The sequence below is a fragment of the Zootoca vivipara genome, chromosome 13, assembly GCF_965207765.1.
Source record: "Zootoca vivipara chromosome 13, rZooViv2.hap1.1, whole genome shotgun sequence".
Lineage (NCBI taxonomy): Eukaryota > Metazoa > Chordata > Lepidosauria > Squamata > Lacertidae > Zootoca > Zootoca vivipara.
In genome coordinates, this window is record NC_142596.1 from 18,057,579 (window position 1) to 18,076,954 (window position 19,376).

Genomic DNA, 19,376 nt, shown 5'->3' on the forward strand with positions numbered 1-19,376 from the left:
GAAGAAGAAGAAGAAGAAGAAGAAGAAGAAGAAGAAGAAGAAGAAGAAGAAGAAGAAGAAGAAGAAGAAGAGGAAGGAGGAGGAGGAGGAGGAGGAGGAGGAGGAGAAGGAGAAGGAGAAGGAGAAGGAGAAGGAGAAGGAGACGGAGAAGGAAGATATGAGGAGATGGTGCAGCCCCACAGCTCCATTAGAAACACAGGGAGCTGACAAGACCAGACAACCAGTCCATTTGTCGACACTGGCTGGAAGCAGCTCTGCAGGCTTTCAAACGGGTCTCCTCATGCCATAAACTCGTCAAGTGGCCTTAGTCATAACTTTCTCCTGCTCTTGGGCACTGCTAGACAGTCATCATTTTGCAGGTGGGGTTCAGTTGCCTATCAGCAGGTTCAGGTGGTGCAATTAAAGTGGATAGGGCTGTTTCCTGCTTGGCAGGGGGTTGGACTGGATGGCCCTTGTGGTCTCTTCCAACTCTAGGATTCTATGATTCTTGCTTACCAAAGTGCGTCAGAAAAACAACAACCCACCAGCTTTCTTGCAGTAAGGAAAGTGATAGGGGAGAGTCGCTGGAAAGTGTGGGGTGACATTTGCTCAAGGAGGCATGTAGCAGAGGTTTTAGGGTAGCAAGACCAGATGGCCAGTGCCACAGGGGATGCTGCAACAGTGGTGTCGAATGGAGCACAAGAGCCAGGTGTGTGTGCATGCACCAAATTTCAATGTCGCACACGTCACTGCTAAAATTTGAGAGCCCAAAGGCTGCCACTCCCTGTAGCAGCCATCTTGCAATATATTTTAAAGCCATCCAAGCTAGTGGCCATCACTGCCTCTTGTGGGAGTGAGTTCCACAGTCCTGAATCGTCTGACATTCAGCTTCATTGGATGTCCAATGAATTAGTATTAAAAGAGTTGGAGAAAAACTTTTCTCTATTGGCTTTCTTCATGTCCTGCAGCAATTTTATAAGCTTCTAGCAAGTAACCTCTTACTCACCTTTCCTGTAAACTAAAAATTCTGAAGTGCCACAATCTTTCCCTGTACAGGAGTCGCTCCATCGCCTTGCTCACTTTAGTCGCCCTTTTCTGATGACTTTTTGCAACTCTGCAGTTTCCTTTTCGAGGCGAGGCAAGTGGAACTTTGGTTTGATGCAACAGAGCTGCTCATTTTTCTGTCCTTCAATCTGCAGCCAATCACAGCAGAGTGATTCATATTCAACCACAGATGCATATCAAGAGACCACGGGCAATACTTCAACAGAAATGTTCCTCTCCTAAAAAACAACAACAAGATTTCATTCTGTAAATGGAAGCTGTCAACTTACAAACGTAAAAGCTTGTTTTCCAAGAAATCCTAAAATGGTGTCAATCAGTGTTTCAGGTTGGATGGTGTGTGTCTGGCCTGTGTGGTGTGTGTGTGTGTGTGTGTGTGTGTGTGTGTGTGTGAGAGAGAGAGAGAGAGAGAGAGAGAGAGAGAGAGAGAGAGAGAGAGAGAGAGAGAGAGAGAGAGAATATATACAGTATTGGTAAAGAGAGAGGAGGAGATACTGTTCGTCATCTAGGGCTATTAATTATTAAATCAAATTTTATTTGTTTTAGCCATCGATTGTAACAAAGTTTCATTTGGAAAGATGCACAGCAGGGTAGAGAGAAAGAGAGAGAGAGAGAACACAAATGACACAGAGCTCCAAAATAAATAGCCAAACAAACCATATGGCAATCAAACATTAAATGCAAGAAAATTGAGCACATTTGGTTAGAAAGAGAAAGAAAGAAAGAAAGAAAGAAAGAAAGAAAGAAAGAAAGAAAGAAAGAAAGAAAGAAAGAAAGAAAGAAAGAAAGAGTTCCATTGTAACAGCCTCCCGGACTGAAAGATGGATAGTGTGATGGTCTGGTTTTGCATATGTCGTGACTGGCAGGGAGAACGTATCATGAATGCATGAGCCTGCCACATCTGTTTGAGGAAAGAACCCTCTCCCCCCCCTTTTCTCTTTTTCATAGCTCTTGGGTATCATTCGTTGGGGAGCTGGCTGCTGTTTCTAGTCCTGAGAAACCCTTTTTGAACAAGAGAGAGATTGAGTTGATGATGAAACCAGACCCTCTTACCATCAGGCCACAGAACCTGGGGAATAATATACCTGTCGCTGGGTGAATTCCTCAGTAACAGGGTCCCTAGGCTAGTTTTCGCCCTTTCTCTCTGCTCTCATGTAAGCAGCTTGCTTTGGTAGGGGATGGAGAAAGCGGCTTCGAACAAGCATGGTGCACCCTGTGGTTTACAGCATGAGGGTAGCGCATATCAGGGTAAATGAGCGAGGTCAACTGCAGCTATACTAGAGAAGTACTTCACTGTCCTTGGTTGAATAACAGAATGAAATGAAGCCACAGACGGGCGATGAACAGTGTTTCCTCCGCCTGCAACATCTTCCACATGGATATTTCCAGGCCTTACGACATTAATGCTATTTTATAAATACTTTGCTTATGATCCCCCCACATCGTCTCCCTTCCGCAAAATCTCACATCTCTCCATCATTTCCTTTGGCATTGAGGGCTGGTGCTCTTTGTTTCAAGGTGTTCCGGCAGTCGTTTATCGAGAGTGCTTGTCTCTTATTTCAAAATCCAGGGGGGAACAGATGTCTGTGGATCTACTGGAACTGAAGATACTATCTGGAGCAACAAAGAGGGGGAAATTTGATTCAGCTGACATTTAAAGGTGAATCTACCAAATTAGCAAATGAGGAGGGGATTAAGTGAAACACAGGCGTCCTTCAAAATGTGCAGTTATCAGAATTTTGCTATACAGATCTCTAATGAATGCTTTCAAGAAATTATACATTAAGGTAAATTGTGAACAACCATGAATATATTAGTGAAAATAACATACTATACCATTAGAAATGATAATGATGAAGCAATATATAAATGCCTTAAATAAATAATTGGGGGAAATGCTTGCAAAAATGTGTAGAATAGTCAAAACTGCCTACAGAAATGTGTTTGGTACCAGACATTTGCAATAAAATACTGGATTTTTTTAAAAATAATAAATTGCTACAGAAATGTGGATAACTGAATTTAATACTGGGAAAATGAGGAACTGAGAGAACCGAAATCAACAGATCCATCCATTCAGCACTATTTTTCTAGAAAAAGAGGTGCTGGAGCTCACCATCAATGCCTCTCTTGTTCTCTTATAAAGGCAATGGCACCCATCTGAGAGTTGCCGGAAATGAGTTTTGGTGAGTTCTGGCTGAAAAAAATGCCCTGCATCCATTCTTAATCAGCGGCCCTCCTGCCCCCCCTGGCTACGCCCATGGCCACGTGAGTTCCTCTTTTCTACCCATGAATATCTGAAAAGAAATACATAATACAAATCCACTATGAGATTCTAACTCAAACAAGCTCACCCTGCAGCCACTCAAGGATGCAGAGAACTGTGAAACTGTCATAAGAAGGTATTGTTCATTTCCAAGCATCAATTCTATTCTGCTTTAGTCTCTAGTCAAAACATCCAACTTTTTTTTTTTTTTTTACAAATGCACAAAACAGCAATATGAGATATCGATGGGGAACCTCAGTCCTGGGGGGGCAAAATGCCACTCTGTCTGGCCCTTGGGACTCTCCCTAGAACACACCTTTTCCACAGCCACACCACTGGCTTCACACCTTTTTCCAGGCTGGAATGTGTCCTTGAATTCTGATACTTTTGCTTGTCTTGAAGATGGACAGCGTCTCTCTGTGTGTGTGTGTTTGGAAATTAGCCTATTGTACAAAAGCGGAATTAGCATTTATTTCTGCACCCACCTTTCAATGTGGCCCCAACACTGTACAATGCGATCAGATTAAAAGCCACCCTCAGAGGCTGCTGCAATAAATGTTTTCACTGCCCAATGAAAAGGAAGATCTCGGGCGTTCTACATCCTTGGTGCCACAACAGAAAATTACATCTTCCTCCTGCCCTCTCGCTGAACTGAAAACAGCTTTCTTCTTTCCAAGGTCAGTACTCTGCACTGACACACACAACTGAGGATAGGAATCCTAACAACAAGATATGGTTGTGTGTGTGTGCAGATGTAGGAAATCTCATTTCATGTCAACAACGCTAGGCATGAGGTCAAGAGTAAATAGGCCTCCCACCAATAATTGGAAAGGCTCGGGAGGAATGGGATGGGATGGAGAAAAGTTTGCTGGTTATTTACTGTGACAGCAAGGCAGATCTCGAACTGGTTGTTCCTAGGGGCTAACACCATACTGGGTCCTACGGTTGTCTTATTTCATAACATTCCGAAAATGGAACTCTTTGATTTCAGCTACTTTCGGTCAGTGCAGGGGAACCCATGGAGTTTTAAGTTGGATCCGAACACTCAGTAAACAGCAGGGATATTGATTTGTCTAACCTCCCACTAAAACATATTTCCCAAGCACTGAAAGAAGAATTCAAGTTGCAACACTTATTCCCAAACTTATGAAAATCTCGATCTGTTGACAGAACAGACAGCAAAGTGGCTTTTTGCTGTTCTGTTTTCACAAAGCATGAAATTTCAATAGTCTACAGTGTGGGTCCTACATGAATCACAAACATTATAAATTTCGGGGACCAAATCCCATCTCTTTTAAAATGGCCCAAATATTGCAGTGAACCATTTCTTGGAGAGCTTTAGACCAGCAGTGACGAACCTTTTCTAGCCAGTTGTCCAGATCCTTAACACACCCACCCAAGTGTTGTAGGTCATTTTGAATTTTTGACCAATGAAGACATTGTGGCTTCCGTTCCAAGTCAGCCTCAAAACCACACCCTTGCATGTGTGCCTCTTCTGCTTTGTTTAACATGCAGTCTGTTGAAGAGTTCTGGTGGACTGAGAAGTGTGCCCTGGGAAGTGATGTTATTGGCTCTCCATTAAATAAAGAGTGCAGGGCCGGCTCATCATAGACCCCCGGTGGCGCAGGGCACCATGGCGCCGGCCTGCCAGGAGGGCGCCGCGAGCTGCGCCCGCCCGCTGGCCGGCCGGTCCGCCGGTCCGCTGTGCAGCTGCGCGCGGCGCCCACCTGCCCACTGCGCTGGGAAACGGGGCGGGAGGGCGCCGGAGAGATCGCGCTGTGTCTGCCCGCCTGCCGCGCAGCAGCGCCGCGCCCACCCGCCCACCGCGCTGGGAAACGGGGCGGAAGGGCGCCGGAGAGATCCGGCGCACCATGGCGACAGGGGCGCTTAAGACGGCGCTGAAAGAGTGGTGCTCAATTTGTGCCCAAACCTGTCCCACCGCAACAGTGCAGCAGAACATAATGCCATTGTAGGGCCTTGTTGGAAGAGTCTAGGGCGCAGCCTGGATTTGACTGGGAAGGGCTGTGTTTCTGTGAGAGAGACCACAGTCTGAAATCTTGGAGAGCTGCTGCCAGTCAGAGTGGACAATATTGAACTAGATGGCCCAATGGAACAAGGCAGCTTCCTATGTTCCTATCACATACATTAACACTGTTTTGGGTTCTTCACAGCAGAACTGCCTGAGTGGTAGGGATATACAGGTGTAACATTCAGCTTTATTTCTGAAATTGCACCGGTGTATTTTTCCCTAGTAACAGGGATGCGGGTGGCGCTGTGGTCTAAACCACAGAGCCCAGGGCTTGCCAATCGGAAGGTCAGCAGTTTGAATCCCTGCAATGGGGTGAGCTCCCGTTGTCCGGTCCCAGCTCCTGCCTACCTAGCAGTTCGAAAGCAGTTCGAAAGCATGTCAAAGTGCAAGTAGATACAGTGGAACCTCGGTTTATGAACACCTCGGTTTATGAATTTTCAGTTTATGAACACCGCGGACCCATCTGGAACAGATTAATTCATTTTCCATTACTTTCAATGGGAAAGTTTGCTTCAGTTTATGAACGCTTCAGTTTATGAACAGACTTCCGGAACCAATTACACCCATGCTTCAGTTTATGAACGCTTCAGTTTAAGTACTCCGCAGACCCATTTGGAACGGATTAATCCACTTTCCATTACTTTCAATGGGAAAGTTCGCTTCAGTTTATGAACACTTCAGTTTAAGTACCCTGCGGACCGTCTGGAACAGATTAATCCACTTTCCATTACTTTTAATGGGAAAGTTCGCTTCAGTTTATGAACGCTTCAGTTTATGAACAGACTTCCGGAACCAATTGCGTTCATAAACCGAGGTACCACTGTAAATAGGTACCGCTACAGCGGGAAGGTAAATGGAATTTCCGTGCGCTACTCTGGTTCGCCAGAAGCGGCTTAGTCATGCTGGCCACATGACCTGGAAGCTGTCTACGGACAAACGCCGTCTCCCTCGGCCTATAGAGCAAGATGAGCGCGCAACCCCAGAGTCGTCCGCGACTGGACCTAACGGTCAGGGGTACCTTTACCTTTTATTTTTCCCTAGTAGAGGCATATCTCTGGATACACCAGTGTAGGAGCTTCTTCGAGATCCTAAAGTTCCTCAGCTGCCATATCTGGAGCATAGGATTGTACCCTAAACACCATATCCCAATTCTTTCATTCAGCATGCCTATTTGAATAACAGACTTCTTTCCTGCAATTTGTCTAACTAGACAAATCATGAAAGGAATGTTTTCCTAGGTGGATGGTGCTTTTTTCTGGGGAATATTTGCCCGTTTAAAAGCACAAAGTCAGAGATACTTCTTTTCTCACCCTCTGCAAGTGTTTATTGACCACTTACATAGAAAGCTATCCAAAATGATATCATGCGCGTGTAGTAGCTCTTATATTCCATCACCTGCGTGTGCACGGGTAGAACAGTTTGTAAGAACTGTTTGTAAAAGCTTTTGTAGCCTATGGAATGCAGTGCTTGGGGAACCTTTTCTTTTATGCTGAGGGCCCCATTCCCTTGGGGATACATTTTTTTTGCAGGGAGGGCAAATGCAGTAGGTAGGGCCAGAGCCAAAAGTGGGCAGAGTTTACAACATTGCATAGAACTCCCTCCCTCCCTCCCTCCCTCTCTCTCTCTCTCTGTGTGCCACCCCATTCTCCCTGAGTGATTTTGATTTGTGTCCTTGAAATAGGACTCATTATAGCCTTTATTTTCCTAACATGCTGGATTAAGAAGAAAATCAGACAGATAAAAGACTAGCAGATGAACTTGAAGCTCCGTTAATCAAGAGCATGTGGCCATCTTTGATTGAGGAGTGCTGGGTCATGTTGGTTGCAAAAAGCCACCAAGAAAGCCCTTAGCAGCTTTTGAGAGGGTAACTGATCCATTGTGATGCTTCATATGCATGATATTAGGGAGAACTTCAAAAGAAAGACTTCAGAAATAGGCTTTTGAGAGGAAACCTTTAAAAATTGTATTGGAAAGATACCAGCTATGGGAAAGGCTTCCAACAAAAGTACTGGTGGGTAAGTTAAGGATATAGATGATGAAATAGTTGGGATGGGTCAGGTCAACTGAAGCATGGCCATTTGTGAGCAGATGACAGCAGGAAACAGGAAAGATGTTAGGGCTGCTAGTGGAAAGATATGTAGAAGGGTGATAGAAAAACAAATTAAATAGTAAAAAAACAAGTTTAGTCATACATTTAGTCAAAACAAGATAGTATGAAGACTTGACACATTGTGGAAAACACAAGTTGGGCACGAGTCTCTTGTATGCCATATGGTAGCAAAAGGGTGGGAGATTCCTAGAGCAAGAATGGTTGGAGCAAACCTCTAAAATGGCAAGTACAGTATTGGGGCTTTTGGGAGCATTCAGTCACAATTGACCATTTAAGAGGAGTCTTTATTGCATCTGATCACACACCACCTTCTGGTTTGGTAAGACTCCTCCTACCTATTAGTTGACTTCATCAACCAAATAGTCTAGATTTCTGCTGTGCTGGGATGCTATACTGTTTGCTTAATGTGTTGGATTATTTTTTTTAGCATAGGTTGTGTATATTGAAGTAATGTATTCCATATGAGAACTGTATTAATCAAAGTGTGAATAAATAATTGAAAAGGCATTCCATGTCCTTGTCTCTTGTTACCGATACTGCTGGTAACTGACAACTGGATAAACATCCCATTTAAGTTCAGGCAGGCATTTCAACCACAAAAAAATCTAAAAATATATTTTAAAAAACCAGTACCGTAATTGGTAATCAGTAACTTGTTTGGCTAACACTCACTGTGCCATCATATTCTATCCCTGCTCCTCTCTGTATCACCATCTGGCAGACCACAGGCTCTCTATCACGGATATAATGTATTGCTTACATTGCCAATTACTGTACGCCTTTGGCATGGGTGCTGTTTGTTAAGGCCTAAAATTTGGCCATGGCCAAGGCTATTTCATTCTTTTAAGAACTGCAAGATGTTCAGCTGATAGAACTGAAGCTATGTTTCCCATCAAAAAGCTGCAGCGACGATAAAAGGGGCAACTGCTCAACAACTCAAATAGTTAGTAAAACCTGAGATCTATGCAGAAGCAAGGGTCAACATGGTTTTCAAACTGTGTTCCACTTCCAGGAACCCTGAAGTTCCCAGAAAACTAAACAAGGACTTCTCAAGATAATGTTGGTCCTGACAGGGAAGTGAAAAGGCAGCTTACCATCCTCAGCTTACAATTTCCCTGTGATGCACAGTGTTGGGTATGTCCCAGGGTACAAACAGGTGGAACAATAATGGGGCCCAAGAGGTCAGGTCAATGCCCCATGTGAAGGCAGTGTAGACACCTTAGAAGAGGGATGGGAAACCTGTTACAGTTTGAGGGGTACATTTCCTGCAGTGCAGCCTTCTGGGTGGGGGGGGGCACATACCAGTGGCAGGTGTGGCCAGAGGCAAAAGCAGCCAAAGCAATGTGTGGACATTTTACAGTAAGCCAGTTTCTACACTCCCCTTTCTCCTTCCATCTAGGCAAGTAAGAGGCATTAGCTGAGTTCAAGGACATAGTCCAACCAGGAGAAAAACACCCGAGGAGCATGCAAAGCAGGACGGGTGAAAGGTGTGGCTAAGGAGAGGGCCAGATAGACAGACCCCGAGGACCGCATTTGGTCCTGGGCCTGAAGTTGCCCACTCTTGCCTTAGAAACCCCCCCAAAAAATTTTGCAGTGCAAAGAGCTTGCAGCATTTGTTTAGGAGTTTCCTCAGTGGAAAATGGAATAGTCTGTGTATTCTCTCAAGCTTCAAAGCCAGGGGCCTCTCAGATATGCAAGTATGTATTTTTTTCATCCTGAGGGAGAAAATCAGTTTTGTACTGTTCCCACAGGGATGTCTGGAGTCTGGACACCAGGAATTATTTCTGACACGCATGCTGAAGCTTTTATGGGGAAACGGGTGTCACAGTACCGGGAGGCTCCCACTGGGTTAGTAGCAGTTCCACTGTGCGTCTGGGGTGGCCTAGTGCCTTTTTGGGGTGTGGTAGAGTCATTGTTACCCTCATGACCCGTTTGTAGAGATGTGTGTGCTTTGTGGTTGGTTGTGGGGAGAGACGTTGCCATGGTACCTAAGGTTGCCATGGCACCCTACTAGGCTGTGGCAAGGCACCCAACTGGTGAGAGCAGTTGGCATGGCAACCTCGGGGGGGGGATTGGCATCATGCTTCCTCCTCCCCATGCTGCACCGGGAGGTGGGGCAGAAATAGCCCCACAGAGGCTCCTTTATGGGGCGGGTACCGTACACAGCCCCAGCACTGATGGTGGCCACGTCAGTGGAGAACATGGTGGTGCTCATGCCCCCTGCCAGGGTATGGCGGAACAGGCGTTACTAAGTCGCCATGGGGAGAAGAGAGGGGTGCTCCACGTTTGCCGCGAGGAGCCCTCCCTCCTAGGAAGCTGGTTGTCATGGCGCCGTCTTAGGCGAGGATGCGGTTGCCATGGCAGCCAAGCGGGAGGGGCGGAGGCAGCGGGGTACCGAGGCGCCACCCTCCCGACCTCCGTCCGCCAGAGGCCGCTGCGGAACACAGCGAACAGCATCCACCGAAAACAAAACCAGGGCGGTCGACACTCTGTCCTCTGACGCTTGTCGCTCGGTGGTTCCTTGGTAAGTCTCCGCTTTACCGCGGCTACGCTCCTTCCGCTCGCGGTGCGGTAGGCTATGGGGACTCGTTGGTAGTGCTTGACGTCACTCACCCCCTCTCCTCCTCCTCTTTCTTCGGCGGAAACATGGCGGCGGCCTCCGCGGAGTGAGTTGTGGAGGCGGGCTGCTGTTCTTCCCCCGTCAGGGGAGGCCGGGGTGGGAAGCGGCGAGGCGGGACCTCTCCCTGCTCTACCCTTCCGTCGCACCCGCGGAAGCCCGAGTTTGGGGGCGGGAAGGGTTGGCTGGGAAGGGAGAGTTCGCGCTGCTCCCCTCGTCTTTCGCCGTGGCCTCGGGTCCGCACCTGCCCAAAATAGCAAGGAAGTTAAAACGTTCACGGCAAAACGGTCAACTTTAGACCAAGGACTAGTACTCCAACATCTTGTGGAAAAATATACCTCAAGAAAAGGAGGATCCCTCTGTGCAGCTTTCATAAATAAATCTGATGGTTGAAAGTTCCCAGAAGTCACACAGCTACCCGTGAAGGAGGAGGAGGAGGATGCCCACTGTCTCTCTGCAGGCTTGGCTGTCTTCAGCCCGTGTTTCCTTCGAACCAGCATCTGCTGCTTGCCCATGTCTGCTTCACAATATAGAGATGTGCAGAACCGCCCATCCTTAGAGGAGGCTGCGTGTTGCATCTCTGCAGGAGTTGCTGTGCTAGGCTTTGCCTTCCTTTCCTCCTTCCAATCCTTTGGCGGGCCCAGAACAGTGACTTTTTGTAGAAACCAAGGTGGGTTGAGCGTCATTGAGGGTGGCTAATTACCTAGGAAGGTGCCTTAGTCAAACCATTATTTTGCCAAGGCTGCAGACAGATCTTTCCAAAACTATCTTCAGATGTGAGTGTTTGAGTCCTGGACTCTTTGAATTAAAAGTATGTGCACTGCCACGGTGCTATGGGTATTTTCATGAATACTATACACACACACACACACAAACAAACACAAAGTTTAGCTCTACCAAGGCACATTTTTCTGTCAGATCTTTGGGGAACACTAGATAAGAGTATTTTGACTTGGACCCAGGTAACCCGGATTTAAATCCCCATTGAGCCCTGAATCTGGCTGGGTGACCTTGGGTCACTCACTAGCCTCAGCCTAATCCTTTCTCTAGTGGTCAATGCGAAGATAAAGGTGTAAAAGAGGGAGCCCTGAACTCTGAAAAGCATTGGAAATCTATGCTTCTGCAGTTGCTTTGCTGTAATCCCTAACCTCAGCATCTCTTGTATGGCAGCATGAAGATATTTTTTGTTAAGGCTTGCTTCTAGTATAATATGTTACAATGATCGTAATTTGGTTCTGTGCTGCTGTTGTTTCTAGAGTACTTTTTGTTGTATAATACCGGTAGCAGGCATTCATTTTCATGATACATGTCACTCCGGAGAATCTTCATGTTTCATTTCAGCTCATATTTCCTGAGACACTGTATTAATAGATATAGCTGCCTAGCTGTTCTGTTGGGCCAGATCATCTGTTACTTTACTGCAAGAGTGCATAGAAATATTGAAGTGGGAAGGAGTTTTCTTACCTGCCAATTCCTTCTTGTAAAATTTTTAATGCTTGTAACAAATGTGTTATTACAATTCTGGCTTTCCCACAAAGAATAAGGCAACGCTCAGTTCTCATACATGTTTTGTTAAAACCCAGGTATCCTCTTCAGGCTTTGTATATTGAATACATGTAAACAGCTGCTGGCCAGTGGGTAGGCAGACATTTTTTTGGCACTCAATACAAAGAACTGGGCAAAACACTGATGGGGAACTTTGAGATGTACCGTAGCTACAAATCCCATTATCCCAGACCATTGGCTGTGCTTGCTGGAACTGATGGGAGTTGGAGTCCAGCAACATCTCAAGAGCCATATGTTTTCCATCCATGGGAACAGAGTGTTGTGCCACCTTTAAGCTAACAGATGTATTGTTGCCTAAGCTTTCATGGGCCAGAGTCCCACCTCACCCCATTTGACATACTAGATTTAGCTATAGTATTTGTTGTTGTTATATGAACCGTGATACATTTATTCTTAAAGAGATGCTGCGTGTGAATCTAACACTGACTTCTATTTCCTTTGATCTCTCTACAATTTCATTCTCACAGCAACCACACCTTTTTTTTCTTGGACAGCATGATATGCCTTTTGACTCTGTCAGATTCTAGCCACCCTGGGACTTTTTCCACTTGAAGATATTATGGATCATGAGGCCCCAACTATCAGGCCTCGACGGATCCAGAACCAGAACGTCATCTACCGTCTAGAACGTCGAAGGATCACCTCTGGCAAGACTGGCACCCACTGGCACCAGGTCCGCATCTTCCACCAAAATGTCTTCCCCAATTTTACTGTTGTCAATGTCGAAAAACCACCCTGCTTCTTACGGAAGTTCTCCCCTGATGGAAGGTACTTCATTGCTTTCTCCTCAGATCAGACTTCACTGGAGATCTATGAGTATCAAGGGTGTCAGGCAGCAGAGGACCTCCTCCAGGGCTACGATGGGGAGATCTTGGCTAATGGCAATGACCAGCGGTCCATCAACATCCGTGGGCGACTCTTTGAACGTTTCTTTGTCCTCCTTCACATTACCAACGTGGCCTCTAATGGCGAGCACTTGAACCGTGAATGTAGCTTGTTCACAGATGATTGTCGCTATGTCATTGTTGGCTCTGCTGCCTATTTGCCTGAGGAGCCCCACCCTCCCTTTTTTGAGGTTTACCGCAACAGTGAATCAGTGACACCGAATCCCAGGTCGCCTTTGGAAGATTACTCTTTGCACATCATAGACCTTCACACAGGCAGGCTTTGCGATACCAGGACGTTCAAATGCGATAAAGTCATCTTGTCCCACAACCAAGGGCTCTATCTGTATAAAAATATCCTGGCCATTCTGTCTGTACAGCAGCAAACTATCCATGTATTTCAGGTAACACCTGAGGGCACCTTTATTGATGTACGAACCATAGGCCGCTTTTGCTATGAAGATGACCTCCTCACACTCTCTGCTGTCTATCCAGAGGTTCAGCGGGATTCTCAGACAGGCATGGCGAACCCATACAAAGAGCCGTTCATAAATTCTCTGAAGCACAGGCTGCTGGTCTACTTGTGGCGAAGGGCAGAGCAGGATGGGAGTGCTATAGCTAAAAGGAGGTTCTTCCAGTATTTTGACCAGCTGAGGCAGCTGCGCATGTGGAAGATGCAGCTCTTGGATGAGAACCATCTCTTCATCAAATACACAAGTGAAGACGTGGTCACGTTACGGGTGACAGACCCTTCACAGGTATGGATCTCGCCTTTGTGGGAGCTATTCTGGCAGGATATTGAAACTCTGCTATTGTTCTTAGAAATCCTGTAGACCAGGCTTTCCATCAGAATGCTGTTTTGAGTTTTTGTGTGTGAATAACAAAGAGAGAGCTCCTGGATCAGGTTGAGGGTCATTCTATTCCACCATCCTCTTTCCAATAATAGCTGGGCGATGCTTCTGGGAAGCATGCAGGGATGAAGGCGATAGCACTCCCATGTTGCTTATCCCTCCAGCCGCTGTATTTTATACGTATAGTCAAGTTCCTAGTCAGGTTCCTAACCCTTAGAACCAGTCCAGGATATTTGAAATAAAAATGACGTTTCTCCTTCCTTTAGTTACAAGAATTTATATTAAAGTTGTCATTTAACCTGCACTCAATATAATTTGTATTCCTGAAGCCCTGTTCCTATTGCATCTCTTCCCTTTGCTTCAATGGGAGTTTTGTGTGTTTGTGTATATATATTTACCGTTGTGTCCCTCAATGCTCATTGAACAAAGGTTCTAGAAACATATAAACTTGAATCCTATATGGACCAAGTGATACTGTTTGGCCTCTGGAACTAAAGGAAATTGTGTCCTCAAATGTAAATTTCACTAGTCTGTGAAAAGGGGGGAAACCTGCAATCATATATATTATTATTTAGTTAAAATATTTGTACCCTGCTCTTTAGCCAAAAAGGCTGCCTATAAAAATGTGGCTTCTCATTGCAACCACTCAGCTGGGGAGCCTATGTTGTAGCATTCTGATGGTGACTCTTTCACAACTGTCTTATGAAATCTGCAGCAGCTTCCTTTCCAAAATGGAGAAAGAGCCCTATACTATTAAACAGAGTGGGAAACAGCTGAAGAAAGGAGGCATGCATGTTTGTGCTGCTGGGTTAGGCTGTTTTTAGTTCCTTTCCTTTCCTTCATCTTTGTGGTGTTGATTGGTGTAGAAGGGTTAAATTTTTGATGTCTCCTCCCCCTGCTCCATTATTATTATTATTATTATTATTATTATTTTAAATCACCCCAGCCAATTGTGAGTCATGCCTCTCCTTTCATTAAGCAAGATTGATGGCCTGTTACTTAGATTCACCTGGAGTTCTTTTTTCCCTTCCTAGGCAAGCCAAGAATGGGTTGAAACAGTGCTTCATAGAAACATACAAAGCTACTACTGTACTTCAGCCAAATTTGACCATTGGCCCATCTAACTCAGTATTATCTACACCAGGCATAGGCAACCTTGGCTCTCCAGATGTTTTGGAACTACAACTCCCATGATCCCTAGCTAACAGGGCCAGTGGTCAGGGATCATGGGAGTTGTGGTTCCAAAACATCTGGAGAGCCAAGGTTGCCTATGCCTGATCTACACTGACTGGCAGAGGCTGGTTTCTAGCAGGAGTCTCTACCAGTTCTACCTGGTGAAGCTAGGGAATGAACCTTGGACCTTCTGTATGCAAAGCACATATGTACTCTGCCACTGAATTACAGTCCTTCCTGGCTACTCCAGTCTTTGCTGCCTGTTGGAATAGTTGCACGAGGGTCCTTTTTTCATTTCCAAGAGCAAATCAAAATGCTGGAGCTTGTGTTTCAAGCCCTACACGACCTGGGATCCAGGTGTCCAGGGATGGGGTCTTTTCCCCCACACCAACCTGCTTGGCACTGATACTGTCTTCAAAACCCTTTCTTTATACCCTCACCCATGCAGAATGAGTGATGAGGGGTACAACATGAAACAGAACTGCAGTAAGTTGCAAAGTGGAAAGATGCCAGTGGAACTAAGAAACTCTTATTAGCTGCAAGTCAAATGGCAGCATTAATGTTCTAATATAGGGCATGATCTGAAGGCACATGGGGCCACCACCTTGTGGAAGCTATGCCGGTCTGGGTTTGTGCAGTGGTGGGTGCATAACCACCTGGGAGCCACATGTATGCCGCCTTGGGTCCCATGATGGAAGGAAGGTGGGGTATAAATGTAAGAAAATAAACACAGAACAGAATTGTGCTATGTGGTTGTTTGCCACTGACACTTAAGACTTTTTATTTAAAAAAAATATATTGGGGTCCCCACCATCCCTGACCATTGGTTAAGCTGGCTAGGCATGATTTGATTGGGAAGCTAGCAACATCTGGGGACCCAAGGTTGAGGAACACTGTCCTGTCAACCTAACATCTGGTAGGCTGGGCCGTGACTGGGCTTTCTCAGGGCCTTGTGGCACCCCACTTGTGCAATTCATTTTCCAGGGAGGCTGGCTTAGCTCCAACGCTGTTCTCTCTTTAATCTCTGGTGGGTTTAAACTCCTGCTAAAATGGTTTTAAAGTGCTGCCTTTAACAGTTGCTCCATTGATTACCATGGTTCTATTATTTTATGATCTGTTGTAAGGGCTTAGAAGTTTAGGTTCATTATTCATCAGTTGGGTTGTGTGACCCACTCAGTTGTGCAATGGGTCACAGCAGATGGACCACAATCCCCCCTTTTTTTTACTGAACTGTTTTTAAGAAACAGGGAGAGGAGAAAGGCAGAGACTGAGAGAGGAAGAAGAAAAGTGGGCATATGGCAGACATTGAAAGTAGGCCTGTATTGCAGGTTAGACTTAAAAATGGGTCATGGGATTGAAACGGTTGAAGAATACTACATTGGTTGATCTTTGTGCTTGGTTGATCAATTTGGGTTGTTATCTTGCAGTCAATCACCTTGCTCTTTAGTCGCTGAATTAGGCTGATGAGTCCATTGATTGACCTTTTCAGATAAATGACTCAGTAGCCCTTTGGTTCAGATGTTTGGTTAGGGTGTCAAGAATGAATGTAAAACAGGGATAGGGAATCTGTGGCTCCCCATGTGTTGCAGGACTCCCATTTACATCAGGCCCAACCAATATGGTCTGTCGTTGCAGATAATAGGAGTTGTAACTTTCGTAGGGAGCTGGGTAGAGTAGACACAAGTTTTCCCATCCCTGGTGTAAGAGTTTCCATGAATGACAACCATACAGTCTGATTTTGTCCACCTTTACTTGGAAGTATGGTAAGTGCTATGTAGCTTGCTTCCTGGTATAGTGTACATAGGCCTTCAAGATGAATGCAAGTTAGTAGTGTGGCACTGGGTCACAAAAGACCCACAGTTATTTGTATACAAATGTTTCTCTTAGAGAGAGGGCCAGTACGGTACAGTGGTCAGGGTTCGGCTGAGACATGGGTTCAAATGCCTCTTTAGCCACAACGCTTCGCGTGGACTTGCCACTTTCTTTTTTCAACCTACAACTCTACTAAGATCAATTAATATCTACTGCTGTGTATAGTACTGGTTGACAGGACTGGCTTTGTGTAGGGATTTTGCAAGATGAGACAAAGTCTAGTATGCAAGCTGTGGGGGGTGGGTGGGTGGAAAGGACTTTAAAAAGTCTGGATATATGTAACCTGGATACCAGATTAAAATTGCTAATGGAAGAGCATGCCGATTAAAGTTAAGATATATGTTGGAAAGGCTATTGGAGAGTGTGAGCTCTGTTATACACAGGACAAGAAGCAACTTATGGGTAGACTCAATGTTGGGATGTAAAGTTCTTTAGAATCAATGGAGTAAGCTGTCTGAAAAAGTTGTGGTGTTCCAGGAAAGAAGGGAGAGGTATTTAATGGGGCTTCTTCTGCACTCTCCAGAATCCTGCCTTGAGGTCACTAAGCTGCATCTGTAAGACACCAGGTAGGACCTAGCACTTCCCTGTAAGATTAGAGTTTTCCCAAGGGGAAATCAATAGGGTTCTTGGGCACATCCAGATACATTTTGTTGAGTAATCAATGTGAAGTGTTGTTCTTAGTTGTTGTGTGGGATCCATTAGAGGTCTTTCACATTTATTGTGATAAAGAATGCTAAGTGAAATTTGGTTGTCCAAATGTTGCAAGGAACCTTTGAGTACAACTCCCATCAGCCATATTAAGCATGGCCAGAGACTTATCAGTGTTTCAGTTCAGCAAAATCTGGAGGGTCAAAGGTTCCCCAAACCTGATCTGTAGGATTGTATCTGAAATGTCACTGGTTCCACTAAAGGTTGAATATGCAGGTCCAGGAAAGCTAGATGCTGCTTTCAGGATTTCACTCCCCACCCCTCACCCCCAAAATCCTCATCTTTGACAGTGATTCGAGTAGCAGAGAAACAGCAAGAGAGAATGTGGAGGGTAGGGCTTAGATTGCCAGTAGCAGACAATTGACCCTGGCGTGGTGGCTATAACAACAAGCTACATTCCTTCTCCCCTCCATGACTTTTCATGGACATGAAACTTTTCCTTTATAAAAAGAAAAAAGGATGCAAGGATTCTGGAGATGCCAAACTCTGTGCAGACTTGAGTAATCGGTCTGCAGACATGCAGAAATAAACATAGACCTGATCTTTTGTCCGTAGCATGTTACCTAGGGAAAGATTTCTTCACAAGTACGGTACCTAGGTGACTGATTGCAAAACCAAAATGCAGCTTTTGGACATTCTTGGATAAGAACGCAAGTAATTCAAAAGAAATAGTTAATGGCGCTCAGTCTTTCATTTCCCCAGCAGCGGGGGACCCTGAAGGGTACACCATTTACAGGCAACAGTGGAGCACAATGCACTTTAAAAGGCTCCTCTCGGCATGTTGGAAATATTAAGACAGGAAAAGAAAATAAGTGTCCCCCCCCAGCCCCTCCCCAAATAAAGCCTACCAACTCTCACCTTTCTGCATATACAGGGGGAAATAATTCATTGCCAGCCACCACCTGGCTTAAAAATCACTTCGCAGCAGGAACTAAAATTAAATCTGCCACTCTGAAAAAACATTTCATGTTTGGCAGAGAAAGGAAACAGAAACATTGATGTGTCCAGTTTGAAATAAACAAAACAAGAATTGGAGGAATTTCACATTGCTTTGTTAATAATTTGACGGTAGTTAATAGCATAGTTAATCTGTCGCCCATTGCGATAGCTGGAAGTTACAGTGAACTTGGCAGGTGAAATGCAGAATCCTCCCATCCAGCCACAAAACAGCGTCTATCTTGGTTGGTTTAATGGCTTGGTGGTACAAGTTGCTCACTTAACATGGCCTTTGTGTCTTCCACCTGGGCTCAGCTGGCTGACGTCAATTCTGCTTCCTCCTGCTCAGCCTTCGTTTTTTGTTGTGTACAACATGGTGACCACCGAGGTGATTGCTGTATTTGAGAACACGTCGGATGAGCTGCTGGAACTCTTCGAGAACTTCTGCGACCTGTTCCGGAATGCCACACTGCACAGCGAGGCGGTCCAGTTCCCCTGCTCGGCCTCGAGCAACAATTTCGCCAGGCAGATCCAACGCCGGTGAGCCCTTTGGACCGCGCATGGTTGCCCAGTCAGTTTGCTCAGCCAGTGAAGTAGAGAGGCTAAAAACTGGCTTCAATTTGAGCTCTCTAGCTCAACTAAATGTATTGCTATAGTGCCATTGGTATACATGGGTATAATAGGAATGATGATGATGACAGCAAGCATTTATGTAGTGCTGGGATAACCAACATGGTGCTCCTCAGATGTTGCTGGACTTCAGCTCTCATTACCCCAACTAATGTGGCCAGTGGTCAGGGATAATTGGAGTTGTAGTCTGTCAGCACATTAGATACCCTCAATGTAGTGCTTTAACATTTTCCAAGTGCTTTACATACATTATCAGTCACCCTTAAACAGCCTTATAGGGTAAGCCAGTAGTTTTGTCCTCATATTGCGGAATGTGAGGCTGGGGATGCTGGGCTACCTAAGGCCAGCTTGTAAGTTCATGGCAGAGGCAAGGGTTTGTTCGTTGTCACTTTTTACTAGACTGAGGTCCCTCAACCAGAACCATAGTGTGTACAACGGGAGTGGAGCCATAGGCAAATGGTGGCTTAGGGTGGAGCTGATTACCTCCTGTACTCCAAGAGGCAAATATTGGGATAACATGCATATGTAACTGAAAACTACTTACTAATTACTTATTAATTGCAGCACAAAAATGCTGTTTCATGTTGCAGTAGCCACCTGACTGGATAACTGTAACATACACTACTTGGGGCTACTCTTGAAGACTGTCTGGAAACTGCAGCTCGTCCAGAATGTGGCTGACTGAGTGGCACA

General features: G+C 45.5%; 1 protein-coding gene and 1 long non-coding RNA gene across 4 annotated transcripts in view; one reads left to right on the forward strand and one right to left on the reverse strand.

Moving 5' to 3' along the window:
* Window positions 1–10,190, reverse strand: LOC148683646 (uncharacterized). The gene is made up of 3 exons (XR_015946888.1): window positions 10,060–10,190; window positions 2,509–2,655; window positions 1–1,262 (listed from the first exon to the last, which is right to left on the reverse strand). It is a non-coding gene; the product is annotated as an uncharacterized LOC148683646 (long non-coding RNA).
* DET1 (DET1 partner of COP1 E3 ubiquitin ligase) overlaps window positions 9,806–19,376 on the forward strand; it is a 27,022-nt gene continuing 17,451 nt past the window's right edge. Inside the window, exons 1-3 of one of the 3 annotated variants that reach the window (XM_088657187.1) lie at window positions 9,806–9,970; window positions 12,097–13,271; window positions 18,403–18,593. In XM_088657187.1, coding sequence (XP_088513313.1) covers window positions 12,189–13,271; window positions 18,403–18,593 — 1,274 coding nt within the window. In that variant the 5' untranslated portion in view covers window positions 9,806–9,970; window positions 12,097–12,188. Of the gene's footprint in view, window positions 9,971–10,073; window positions 10,734–12,096; window positions 13,272–18,402; window positions 18,594–19,376 lie in introns of those variants that run through there. The other 2 variants (XM_035131570.3, XM_035131569.3) reach the window with 2 other exon arrangements.